The sequence below is a fragment of the Taudactylus pleione genome, unplaced genomic scaffold (assembly GCF_031769625.1).
Source record: "Taudactylus pleione unplaced genomic scaffold, aTauple2 ptg000139l, whole genome shotgun sequence".
Taxonomy (NCBI): domain Eukaryota; kingdom Metazoa; phylum Chordata; class Amphibia; order Anura; family Myobatrachidae; genus Taudactylus; species Taudactylus pleione.
In genome coordinates this window covers 5,756,927-5,769,803 of record NW_028284541.1, presented here as the reverse complement: position 1 = coordinate 5,769,803, position 12,877 = coordinate 5,756,927, and the positions used below count along the sequence as shown (strand labels likewise).

The 12,877-nt window shown below is 41.0% G+C and overlaps 1 protein-coding gene across 2 annotated transcripts in view; it reads right to left on the bottom strand.

The window, feature by feature from the left end:
- The window catches only part of SLC38A6 (solute carrier family 38 member 6), a 66,146-nt gene that overhangs the window by 9,060 nt on the left and 44,209 nt on the right, over positions 1-12,877 (bottom strand). For both annotated transcript variants that reach the window (XM_088473734.1, XM_088473735.1), the window contains exons 6-10: positions 8,193-8,271; positions 6,180-6,262; positions 5,681-5,739; positions 2,303-2,368; positions 1,171-1,221 (exon numbers count right to left, since the gene is read on the bottom strand). In XM_088473734.1, the coding sequence (XP_088329860.1) occupies positions 1,171-1,221; positions 2,303-2,368; positions 5,681-5,739; positions 6,180-6,262; positions 8,193-8,271 (338 nt within the window). The remainder of the gene's footprint in view (positions 1-1,170; positions 1,222-2,302; positions 2,369-5,680; positions 5,740-6,179; positions 6,263-8,192; positions 8,272-12,877) is intronic.

The window sequence follows — 12,877 nt, the reverse complement described above, 5'->3', positions numbered from 1 at the left end:
GACTGGCAATTCACCAAAGATCATAGATCAGCTTTATAACATTTATGTAAATTTTGCTTTTCGACAAATCCAACAGAACCTAAACGGTTTAAAATTGAGATTTTTAACATTCCTTTGTGTAATTTTTTTTGGACAGATTATTTTAACACTAATTACAATGGACATTCAGTGGACTTGTGTTTTGAACACTGTATTCTGAGACATTAAACCAAGAATAAAAATGACTGGAAGAGCGAACACAATTCCTGTGCCTGGGCAAACGGCTACTTTAACAATAAGCGTTTAAGACAACAAAATAGCGTGAACACAACCAACAGAGGGAAAGAAAACAAGCAATTTCACACTCAACCTATCTTGATGTGATGTGATCTTAGCAGTTGCCATGCACAGGTAGCTAAATCCCATACAATAACCTAGGAGAGACACTTCACTCTGTTGTGTTTGTAAGCCGATACGGCTATAAAATGACCATGGTTAAATCAAGCTTGACAAGAACAAGCATCCTCGGATTACATTTTTAAATGTCCCCAATATATTACGCCAAACCATTGGTCAACCTTGGTGAAACCCTAGCCTCCCTTGGGACCTATTATCCCTCTAGGATGGTGCCAGCTTTTGAAGTTCAGAAGATCAGAGGGTCTCTCAGCCATGTGATTCCATATCAGTACATCATCGTTATGCCAAGGACCTCTTAAAATGATCTATTAGTGGGAGATACACTGATTATTTTTCCACATCCACCAATGTCTTTACTGGGCAACCTACTGCATCAATGTTACAGACCGGAAAGTTAACTCAAGTGCTGTATATTAAAAATAAACACATTCAGTTGTCTAGCACTCTTTGGACAAAAAAACAAAACAAAACAAACAAAAACAAAACAAAACACTACTTTGCTAAGAAAGATCCAATAACAAAATTCTATACACAGTAATAGGTTATACACAGTAACCAGCAATTTGTAAGTAAAGATATTAAAAACATCTTCCGGTTTGGCGTCACTAGCCAGAATATCTAGATGCGTGGAAGTAACCAGCGGCTTTAACACATATAAATTCTTTGCAAAACAAAAGATCATTAGGAGTAAATGAAAAAAAGAGCAAAAAAGAAGATTTTCCACATTGTTGATATGACAAAATAGCATTTTACACAACTCTTCTAAAAACTCACCTCTTTTGAAAATTCAAAAAGTTTTGCTTTACATTCAGAACTATTGGAAATCTGAAGGAAATAAAAAGAATAAAAGGATTACATTTTTGACTATGAAATGCTCCGAGCATTGCTGTAATCACCGGCGATTGTGGCCCCGCCCCATGTGACACATGGAGGGGAGTGACCTGCACCAGGCCCGCAAATAATATTATATATATCAAAATGGACCTTGGCAGAAAAAAGGTTCCCCATCCCACCATTAAGAAATTGTGAAAAGGGGCATCCATCCAGAGACCTTCTGCCCTAATACTCGCTCTGTTCTTTGTATCATTCCTTTCATGTACAGTAGTTTTCAAGTTCTCCAGATAGAGGTGACTGTAATATATATTATGGCACATCCTGCAGCAGGTTGTGATACACAACGACGGCATTTTGTTGGTCCAACCCATATGATGCGTATCAATTTTCCTAGGACCGAGTAACATCACTGAGGCATTGCCAAAATGATCTTTAGGAGGCCCTGACTTATATTAATGAGGTAGTGATGGGCTCGCAAACTGGATGCCTACACAGTGTGCAAGTGATAGATCCAATGTATTAAACAAACTATGGGAACAAATGAAATAAGTACAACAGTGATAAAAAAAAATTAAAAACATGTAACTGTAATATCATACAACTATTTGTAGCACACCAATGCCAACAATGCACAGCTTGTGCCCTAACCAACATAACACTTTATACAGCCTGATAATAAGCATAATAACCTAATGCCCAGCGTACGTAACTTTAGCACATAGACCCTATCTCTTACCCCACCCCCAACTTCCCCACATTACCCCAGTGTTCATATGTTCATACCCGTTTTATCTGTCTCTGGGTAGTGAGCATTCCCACCACAATGACAGAGATGAGACTACCCTGGTAATGCATAGAGCCAATAATAAAAAGTGAAACCGCTGCACTTTCAAATTTAATAACCATCCACAGCACTTTATTTCTACCTTTTTTGGCATTGGATCCAATTTGTAGTATTACAATATGAATCAATTTACTATACTATATTGACAATGGATTTGGAACATGTTAATAGATTAATTTCACCAGCATTTCATTCTGCAGTTCCCAAGTCCATAGTAAACGCGGTTACCTCCATGTATGTCAGCGTGTGATTCAGCGGCAGCGGGCAAGGAATGGACCATTTTTTTATCACAATCTGGAAACAGAAAACAGATGAGGGATCTAGTTAGTGATGGAAACAGTAGTATAAATACTAGTGCAAGTTACTGGGGGCAGCTCCGCGGGGTGCGGTATGAAAAGTCGTCATGCAGAATGTCGACAGTGAAAATTTTAACAGGTTCTGACTGTCGACAGTCAAAATGTCGACATGGAAAAATGTCTGCATTTTCATAATGTTGCCAATTGCCATGTCGACACCAGAATGTTGACATACAGTTGTTTGCTTTTCCTTTAGCCTAACCTTAACAATATCACAAAAATGTACAGTCGTTTGTTGGGTGTCGTCATTTTGACCATGTCGACATTCTGAATGGAACCCGCTCTGCAAATGTACAGCTGAGCAGTTAGAATGAGATAGCATCAATCACTGTACACAGACAGAGATGGAGGAATACATATAAAGAAAGAGATTTTTAGATTAGATGTACAGTATTTGTAATAAGATTAGAGAGAGATTACATAGAGATAGATAAGATTGTATTTTAGAGAAATAAAAACCAGAAGATAAAAAGTGGACAATGCACAATAAATAAGCTCAGGGTTAAAAAGATCTTATGCCGGAACATTTCTCTAGTAAAAAAAAATAAATAGCTCATGTACCCTGAACACATCTGTACCCATACAGTCTGAGAGTCCAGTGCACGGGCATCTTGTGCAATATATGTACCATACCATGTCATGGTCTATGGCTGTAATCTCCTTCTATGTACCCGTTGAGAAGATCTTGTGGATTTCTGTATATTTCACCACAACCGTAATTAGGGGTGTGCGAGCAGTGCAGCCGCTCAGGGCGCAAGGCCGAGTTGCGGCGCCATTGATGTCCCTTGTATTTGGCTTGCCAGGTGCCTGGAATGGCACCTTGCAGCCTGGAGAGCGCCCCCACTTTGTGGCATCATAGAGTCACATGTGCGGGGAGAAGGGGCCGGCCAGGGCGCATTAGAGACCTGGGTCTGTACTGTATATCACTGCTGTAGTATTAGGATACATAAATATAGCCATCTCCATTTCTGACAAAGGCCCGTATTCAATTAGTTTCACGTCCGCTATAAAGTTTCACCTGCCCGACTTTCCGCCGACATAGCGTGTTTTGGACGCAGAAACTTATTGTGCGCGCCCCTGCTTTTCGCCATATTCAATTCTAAACCACGGAAAAACGGCAGGCGGCGAAGTCAGAAGAGGCGGAAAGTGGTGTCAGAAATGGGGAAATCAGCGTGAACCCCCCAAAGAGATGCAGTAACATTGGGGATCAGTGTAGATGTGCCCGAAAAGCCCTAATAAAGCTATTTGGGGTCAGTAGCTTCTTATTAGCGTCCTCGCACAAGTGGTGAAGAATGGCATTAAGCAGTATTTTTTGGTGAAAATAAGTAATCCAGGCAAATTTGGGGTACATGAAAAGGGGTGCTAGCATATTTTATGTCTCTAAAGTGATGTTTAAAAAAAAAAAATTTGAAAAACACACCTGCAATCTTAAAAACACCTGACCCATCCTTGCAGACCCCCAAGAAGTCTATTTCGCTAGTTTTTATGCTTGTCCCCCCCACTTTTAACTTTTTCACCCCCCAAAATAAAATTACTTTTTTGGGGTGTTCTTAAGTTTTTTGGGGGGATTTTTTTTGACACAGTTGCCCTTTGGGGGGGCTGTCCCAAGGGTTCTGAGTGGTTTCCCCACCTTTGCACCCCCAAAATAAATATGCGCACTTTTTTTCTCCTGCTATTCAGAGGCGAATCTTATTAGCCTATTACATTGCATTGACTTTCCGCGTACGCGAAAAGCGTCTAGAAGTGAATACGGAGAGAAGTTTCCGTCACGCGAAAAGCAGAGATCGGCGATACTTTTCTACAGATCTCGGCTTTTCGAGTCTAATTGAATACGGCCCTAAAAGTGAAAAAAATATTTAGATCCTACATTTGCAGCCACACCAAGACTAATTCTTCTCTCATCGATAATCACCAGGGAAGTAACAGTGTAATGCCGGCCATAGACTAGTACGACCAGCATAAGATGAGATTCATCTTACCATTTCCCTTGAACTCCCCGGTATCTCCCTGGCAGTCCCGGCCGCATGATTGACACACGATGTACATATAATCTCACGATACGATCGATCTGCAGTTTAGGATGGAAGGCCATTGAAAGAACACAAACTTCTTCAAATTGTAACTCAAATGACGCCGGTCGGATGTACGATGCATCGCATGCACAAATACACGGCACGATCTGCATACGATTACGATAGATAATATGGGCTGCACATCTGATCATACGATACGTTTTAAGAGAAGCGGGAGCGTGCATCGGATCGTAACCTACCTAAATACTACACGATTTTGACATAATTCATTGTACGACGCGTCTAAAATCGGGCAATCGGCCCGAAATCGTGCTAGTGTATGGCCAGCATTAGAGCAAATGATCTCTCTACCATCCTATGTACATTGTCCGCAGTAATAGCATGAATTTAGGCCGCAGGAAGCTGATGCAGACACCATTGTCTCAGTGTCTTATAATACAGAGGTATTATACTATCTATTATCCCTAATTAGGTGTAATCTGTCGCCTACATACACCAAGCCTGGCCAACTGAGAAAAAAAATGGAGCAGTAGCCGTCACCTGGACCTGGCTGCTGTGCATGACTCTTGTAGAGAAACAAAAAATGATTTCTTAGTAATTCTTGAAATCTTAAAAATGTTATCCAAGCATGAAGACAAAGGTGTGGTAGCGAAGTATTCAAAAAGAAAGCACAGGAGAGGAAGGACCACCACCTCCCAGTCAGGACCTGAGGGGTCTACACTAAACCAACACTTCGGACATTTACTTGACAGTAGTAGAAAAAGTTGGGTTTGGTAACATATATAAAAAGGTAAATGCATTGGTAAAAACATGTAAAGCCACAACTTTGACAATATTGTGGACACAAATACAATTTTACAGATTTTGAAGTTCTGGACGCAATAGTGCATAGAAGTCTACTAGACAACTGGGTGCTGCACCACTTACATTAAAAAGGTGAAAGACTTGGGTGTAGACCAAGTTAGAACTTTCTCTTTATATTTATACAAGGTATAAAATAATATTTGTTCTCTAAGGGTATATTAAACTCTAAAGACTTCCTAAAAGTGGATTATGAAAATTCATTTGTGCACAATATTTCTCTCCTGTAACCACCGTGACTTAAAACACAGGACGTTCCGTTCAGCAAGGACCCATTAAAACTAAAAAAAGTGAAAAAGGAGTAAAAGTCATTTTGGCCACTTAAGCCCCCCGAAATAGTTATTTTAAGAACTTACCACAATAGCAAAGTAGACCATAAAGAAAAATGACAAACTACTTGTGTAGCCAAGAAAGCCTGTAAAATAACAGTGAAATAAAAAGCTATTTATATGGAACCTGATCTTAATGCAAAGTTAAGGGTTTACATTTCTGGTATATTTTATTTTACAGTGCTTGGTACCTGGAGCTTAAAGCTCAGAATAACACAGAATAACAGTGCCTGTCACAGATCATTCATGTCGTTTTGTAGGACCGAATTAGGACGGGCTTTACCACTAATGGAATACTTTAAGTAAGAGCTGCCCTTTAATGTTCTCCTGTAAAGATTTTATTTTTGTATAACAGACAACACACTACTGCAACCCAAGTAATGGCTTAACAAGCCAGGCCCCCTGGCTGAAGCAAATTAAAATATCCCAAATAAAAAGGTCCCTTTAACTTCCACTAAGGCCCCTTTACTTTGCCACCCCAATAACAGGGATTTAAAAAGGTTTTTGTTCTCTCTTTGTTCCTTACCTATTCTGGTAAGCATCGCCAGTGGAAGCACAATGCATACAGATGTCATTATTAATAGCAATCTACCATCAAGGTACCAGGCCCTGAGAAAGCATACACATAGGTTTGCATCACTTCATTTGCAGGTTATTGGATACAAACACAAATCAAGAAAGAGTACGTAATTCACAATTAGGTAGAGTACAGTTTGTGCACCCCATCCTGCTCCACTGCAAATTGCCCTGCGGTTCCATGCAAGCTGGAGAGACGCATTCGGCCTTCCTGTGGTGCAACATGTAAAGTGCTTCAAACACGGCCCATCGCAAGCAATTTAAACTAAACTTGGCATGTAATACAATTGCTTTTATATAACACAAGCAGTGCCGGATTAACAACAGGGTGGCAGGGCAGTCGCCCAGGCGCCCCCCCCTCCCTCACATAGCTACATCACCAGTGTGGGGGCAAATGTGGACTTGGGCTTCTGTGTGGTATAATATGAGGCATTACATTGGGCTTAGTACATTATGGGCCTAATTCAGTGTCGGATGGCGCACACCGGTGGGCGATGTTGTAAGTCTGCACGAGCGTCCCGATGGTTAGCGCAGGGAGATGAAAATTTATTTCGCACGCAAGAGTCGTGGATTTAAGTGGACGTGTCTGTGAAGTAATATGGCATCTATTCACTGCTGCTTAGCTAAGCAGAGCAGTGTGTGAGAGTCTCCAAAACCCCCCCTCCCAACCACACTCCGGCCCACGACTGGGACCGCGGGACAGTGTCCAAACATCTGGACAATCCCGCCAAAATCGGGACGGTTGGGATGTATGTATTAGTAACATTAGCAACCAATCAGAAGTTTCTTTTCATTTCCAAAAATCACACTAGTGAAAAAAGATAATAGCTGATTGGTTGCTATGGGTAACATTATTTATTTTACTTTACACCTGTTCTTAGAAATGTCCATAGACAAGACTGGGTGCCCATCAGAGAGGCGGCTGGGCTACCCTACAGACTTTTCCCTTCTTATGGGCCTGACTCAGAGATGGGTGCAATGCCCTACGCTGCTGTGATTCCGTATGAAGTGGACGTGCGAAAATATGCGAATGACTCAGTCGCCATCATGTGCGCAGATAATGCCATCTCCGGTGTCTCACACCAGCCGCTTACTTAGAACAGCGAGAACATCTGAGACATCGGTCGTACACCGAAAGGAAAAACAATGGTCCGCGATTGTCCTTATCGTTAGATAGACTACAATCGCTCCCGCTTTATACCACAACATTCATTTTCCGACAGGCTTTTTTTTCTTAACAAAAGTACACTAAATCTATTCCTATTATAATGGAAAAATTCTATACAGGTTGAGTCTCTCATATCCAAAATGCTTGGGACCAGAGGTATTTTGGATAACGGAATATTCTGTATTTTGGAACAATTGCATATCATAATGAATATCTTGGGAATGAGACCCAAATATATACACAGAAAGTAAAGTTTGTTTACAGAAATGAAATTCATTTATGTTTCATATATACCTTATACACACAGCCTGAAGGTAATTTTATACAATATCTTTAACAATTTGTGCCTTAGACAAAGTTTGTGTACATTGAACCATCAATAATCAAAGGTTTCATTATCTCAGTCAGGGCAAAATTATTCTGTATTTCGGAATATTTGGATATGGGAGACTCAACCTGTAATGTGACAATTAACAAAAACAATAGTTTTGGTCTGTGTCCTAAGCAGGCCTGTTAGTGGGAGGGAAGATTATGTAATAAAAATACAAGGCAGTTAAATGATGTCAACTTACCCTGCACAAAAATCAACAAAAAGTTGATTTTATACCACAAGCCAACAACAATATAGATGCCGGCTGGATAAAACAAGGTTAGGAAATGCAGATTTCGCATGGATGAAATACCTGGAGGACACAGGATTTTCTGGATTGGGCGAAGAACATATGCAAAGGAAGAAACAAATCCCTACGATTCAGAGCGACATGTTATTAGTGTCCTGGAAAGGCTGACGCTTACCCGCTGTGGTCACCAGACAAGAACCCGGATACAGCGGCTGGTAACTCAGACTTGATAATGAAAAGATAGGACGCCATTGCTGCAAGAAAGAAAGAAAAACAAAACATAGGTTATTTCAAACTTTGTCCAGAAGAGATTATAGAAATGATCATCAAAGCCGAATTATAACGCACCGTAAAATTCCGCAGCGCCAGGCAGGCACAGGATAAACCAAAAAACTTACAAGTCAAAGACCCATGAACGTACAAGTCACATGACAACGTTTTGCGACGCCAATATGTGTGTGAGTTCTTAGAGCTGGTGTAATTATACGATTCAGAAAAAGTGCAAATCGTACAAGTCATATAACGATCATACATCTCAAAGGATGGAAAGGGAGCCAATGTGTAGACACAGAGGAACAGACGGGAGACATAAGGTTCAGGGGTAGCTCCCCGTGAAAGGAATACTCTGAGAAGACGTGCAGTCAAGCTGCAACTAGATATTGGATATGCCTGACACACACACACCATAAACTATAGCTCCAAATAATACACGCTACACAACTAAACCAAACTACAGAGAAACTATGGATTGTTTATGCATTTGTGTTGTGTTTTGCATTTCATAGATTTTTTTTTTTTTTTTTTTAAATAACCAAAAATGTTGATGTTTATATAGAAAGGAGGAGACAGAAGGGGACTAGGAGCATGGAGGTAAAGCAGTAAGGAGAGGGAGATGGGGTGGTAAAGGGAAGGAAGAACATAGATCAGAATTAAACAATGCAAAATGCAGAAACTGAATTAGATCACAACAAACCTAAAACCACAGCATGTCTAGACATTGCCATCCAAGGGACCAAGACCTCTACTCATCCAGCCAAAATAGTCCCTTAGGAGGGAGAGAGGAAGAGCAAGAGAGAGAACTAGAGAGACGAGGAGGGGGGAGGGTGATTATTACCATGTAGTAGTGTAAATATTTGCACGGCAGCAAACACTAGGTAAAGTTCCTATAGGCAAAGTGAGCAAAGCTATCCAGGGGAGGGGTGGTGGGATCATGTCTAATGCCTTTAATGTTATGTTGCTAAACTTTGGCTAGTTCTACAGCATCTTTTGGTATCTATCTTCCTCACCATTTTATCTGTGTATACCCCCCCTCACCTTCCCTATTTTCATCAGAAGAACAGTATGCAGTGATCTGCAATGGTGCTGAGAGGAGGCAGGGATTTGCAGCCATTCCCAGTCAGCGGCAGCCTGGTGACTTGTGTGAATATAGAAGTAGAGATAGCGCTGGCGGAGACAGAAACAGCGCCGTGATTTATATGGAGGTATTGAGCAAAAAACAGACTGGTAGTTACATACTGGAAGGAGCAGGGTCCCCAGGAAGGACAAGGAACGTTTTCTTGCACATGTCAGAAAAGCAGCAGACACAAGTGGCTACGCAGCTGTGCGCGATTCCGGCACTTACACTCATCAGTGATTTGGGAGGGCGGAATACAGTAAAGACGCGTATGTACAATAAGGGGCGCCGAGAGGGGGGGAGCGGGTACAGATTACCCGGGCCCGGGCTTCCTGAGAGGCCCGGGTCCGGCGCCACTCCCCCCCCCTCACAGCAGACCAGCACACAGCGTGTGCTGAGCTGCAGTTGGAGACTGCTCGTGGCTACTGAGTAGCAGCCACAGCAGTCTACTATGCCTGTGCGGGGGAGCGATCACACTGAAAAAAAAAAGATTTCACGCTGGGGAGGGGGGGCGCTCTGAGCCCCCTCAGCCCGGCGCAAAGCCAGTGGGGCTTTGCGCCGGGCTGAGGGGGCTCAGAGAGCCCCCCCCTCCCCGCACAAAATCTTTTTTTTTTCTCGGCAAGGGGGCGTGGCCACGCCTCCCGCGATTAGGCCATGCCCCCTATTACCGGGGCCCGCCACGGCTCTTGGCAGGCCTGCGTACAATTACGGACAGATGCCAATCGGCACAAAGATGCTTACATGCTGGTGAAAGCTGTATCTTTGGTTGCTAGTCATGGGCAGGTGCAGATACACAGTGATCATTACTAGACGGAGGACACACTGCTGACCCGGAGAGGTGCTCTCTTCTTAGCTGGTCCATATATTATTTTTGTGTGCACATCTAAGCTATTTTTATATTATTTTCTTGCTGCTATACAAGACTGAGGGGTAAATTTACTACAGTGAAGTTTTAGAAGTGGAGATGTTGCCCATAGCAACCAATCGGATTCTAGCTATCACCTTCTAGAAGGTGCTAGTTAAATGTTAAGTAGAATCTGATTGGTTGCTATGGGCAACATTTCCACTTCTAAAAACTCTCACGTTAGAAAATATACCCTAGAGTTGTTCCTACAATATTAAAAAAAGGATTTTTAAGTTCTAATCGAAGCGTAATAGTGAGTGCAGAATGGTTACAAAAATGGGTTTGAGTGTATATGAAGTAAACTGGTGCCAACCTGCGCTAGTTGCAGCTTTACATGTGCACCAACATCTGGACCAACGTGTTTAAATAAAATAGGACTATTATCCTCATGTAAAACCACATTCACTTTATAAATCACACAATATTTTTATTTTATTTTTTTTAAACTACATCTCCATTCCGTATCTAAAATCTACCCATGGAGTAACCAACATCCTTACTCTTCCGGGACAATAGGACAGTGTTAGAATGTGCTCTACACTCATTTGCATAGAATTCCGCTGGTCACCAAAGGAAGAGAGATACCTAAAGAGTGCAGCAGCTCTGCAGCAAGAACATGCATGTAGTTTATGTGTCAATAAGCCGTACTATGTTTGTGTTGACAGCACCACTTTAAATGTGTGTCCTTATCCTTAAAGGCCTCTGTTTTATTTACACGACTTAACCCTTCTCCTGTTGCAGGGCCCTGGAATTCAGCCTTTCCATCCTCCTTCAGAGTACAACAGGGCTAGACAAAGGGATATTTTTATGTTGCTCCGCAAAGTGAGAGTATATTAATTATGTTTTCACAAAACCAATATTCATTAGTCAAAAAAAAAATGGTTCATAGAATGAAAGAGAAGCCCAAGGATGTTATTCCATAGGAAACGTGAAATATTTGAATGTTAAGTGTCCGATATCTAACAGAAGGTTAAATAGAAGCAGTTGCTGGGTCAAGAAAAAGAACGGAGATATCCCCGCTTTGTGTGGAATATTTTACACTAGGAAATCCCTCAGCCATTTGCTGCCAGGCTAACACAGCTGCTGCCTAGTGCTCGGCAAGACATCTATCCCTGTCCTTACCTCCCTTGTTATGGGGAGAACAGCAGGTCTGCAAAGATGAGATTGGGTTACATGAGATTATGCACAGGCTTAACCACTTCAATGCTGGCCTCTAAATCGCAATGCAACTTTTTTTTTTTTTTATCCTTGCTCCAACTTTGTATTGTACTTTGGTTGATCTTGCTAAGGCGGCACAAGGGTACTCTGTTATTATAGCGTAGAATAGCTCAGTGACCGGCTGCTGGAGGGGACTGCTGGAGACCACTCTGCGCCTCTTCCTGACTTTGTTAACGTTCTTTCCAGAGCAGCAAAAGATTTTTTATACTAGAACATAGAAGTGCAGCTCATAGCTTCCCCACAGAGCTCAATTTGAGAACGGTCAGCCTACGTTAAATAATACACAATCAATCTAAAGAACAATATTCAAGCACAAGGGAACCAGTCCCTGAGACATTAGTACAATGCTCAGGGTCATTTTTAATATATGAAACATTTTTAATATTATTTTTATTTTATTTTTTTTTAGCAATTTATCCGATATACTTTTATAAGCTGTCACTTCTCTGCTGGTTTCAGGTGAAAATTTAAGTGGCACTCACATTAAGTATAAAGAAAGCCGGGGTTTACACTTAATATGAGTGCTGATTTAAATTTTCAGCTTCGTAAATGTAGCCTTACAACTTGTATTAAACTTGGCTTTGGTTGAGAACTTCAAAAAAACCCTATTGACCAAGAACCTATTATCTAGAACCATTATTTCAATTTCCTGGATACTGATCTGCTCCAATGATTTGAAATCTGCCATTGGGACATCTCATTAACTACGCTTAAATTGGGCGTCCTGAGCAGTTAATGACTTACTCGTTACAAAAAAAAAAAAAGGAGAAGTTGGACGTGTTTTATGGAATTCATAGTTTAACGTAAGCTGTAGATTACTGGATCTGGGATCACAGGTCTGTAATAAATCTGCTGTGCCCCAGTTACATAAACCTTACCCTCTATATTGTATATACCGATAGAATGGTTTGTGGAAATAATATTTTAATAATATTTTGCTTTACAGCTGCTCATATTAATGCTTTATCTTACATTGTGCATCATTTCTCATTCTCACATTTTACACTAAATCATGCTTAGGAGGTCTCACGGCTTCCCATTTATATTTTATTATATTTCACAGATTGCGTTTATAAACCCCATTTTTTCTACAGTGGACAATCATTTAGTAATTTTACTTTTTCGCTACTTTATTATTTTATTATTAATGTGTGCCCATCTGGTTCACAATGGCGATTACTTTTTTTTTAATCAAATTCCAATAGTGTATACTTTGGTAATGGATGGGTTTAGCGCTTGTAACCTTGCAACTCCTTTTTTTGCTTAGTCTGCACCTATAAAAACAAAATATTATTTATTAACAGTCATCTATATAGCGCACACATATTCCGCAGGGCTTTACAGA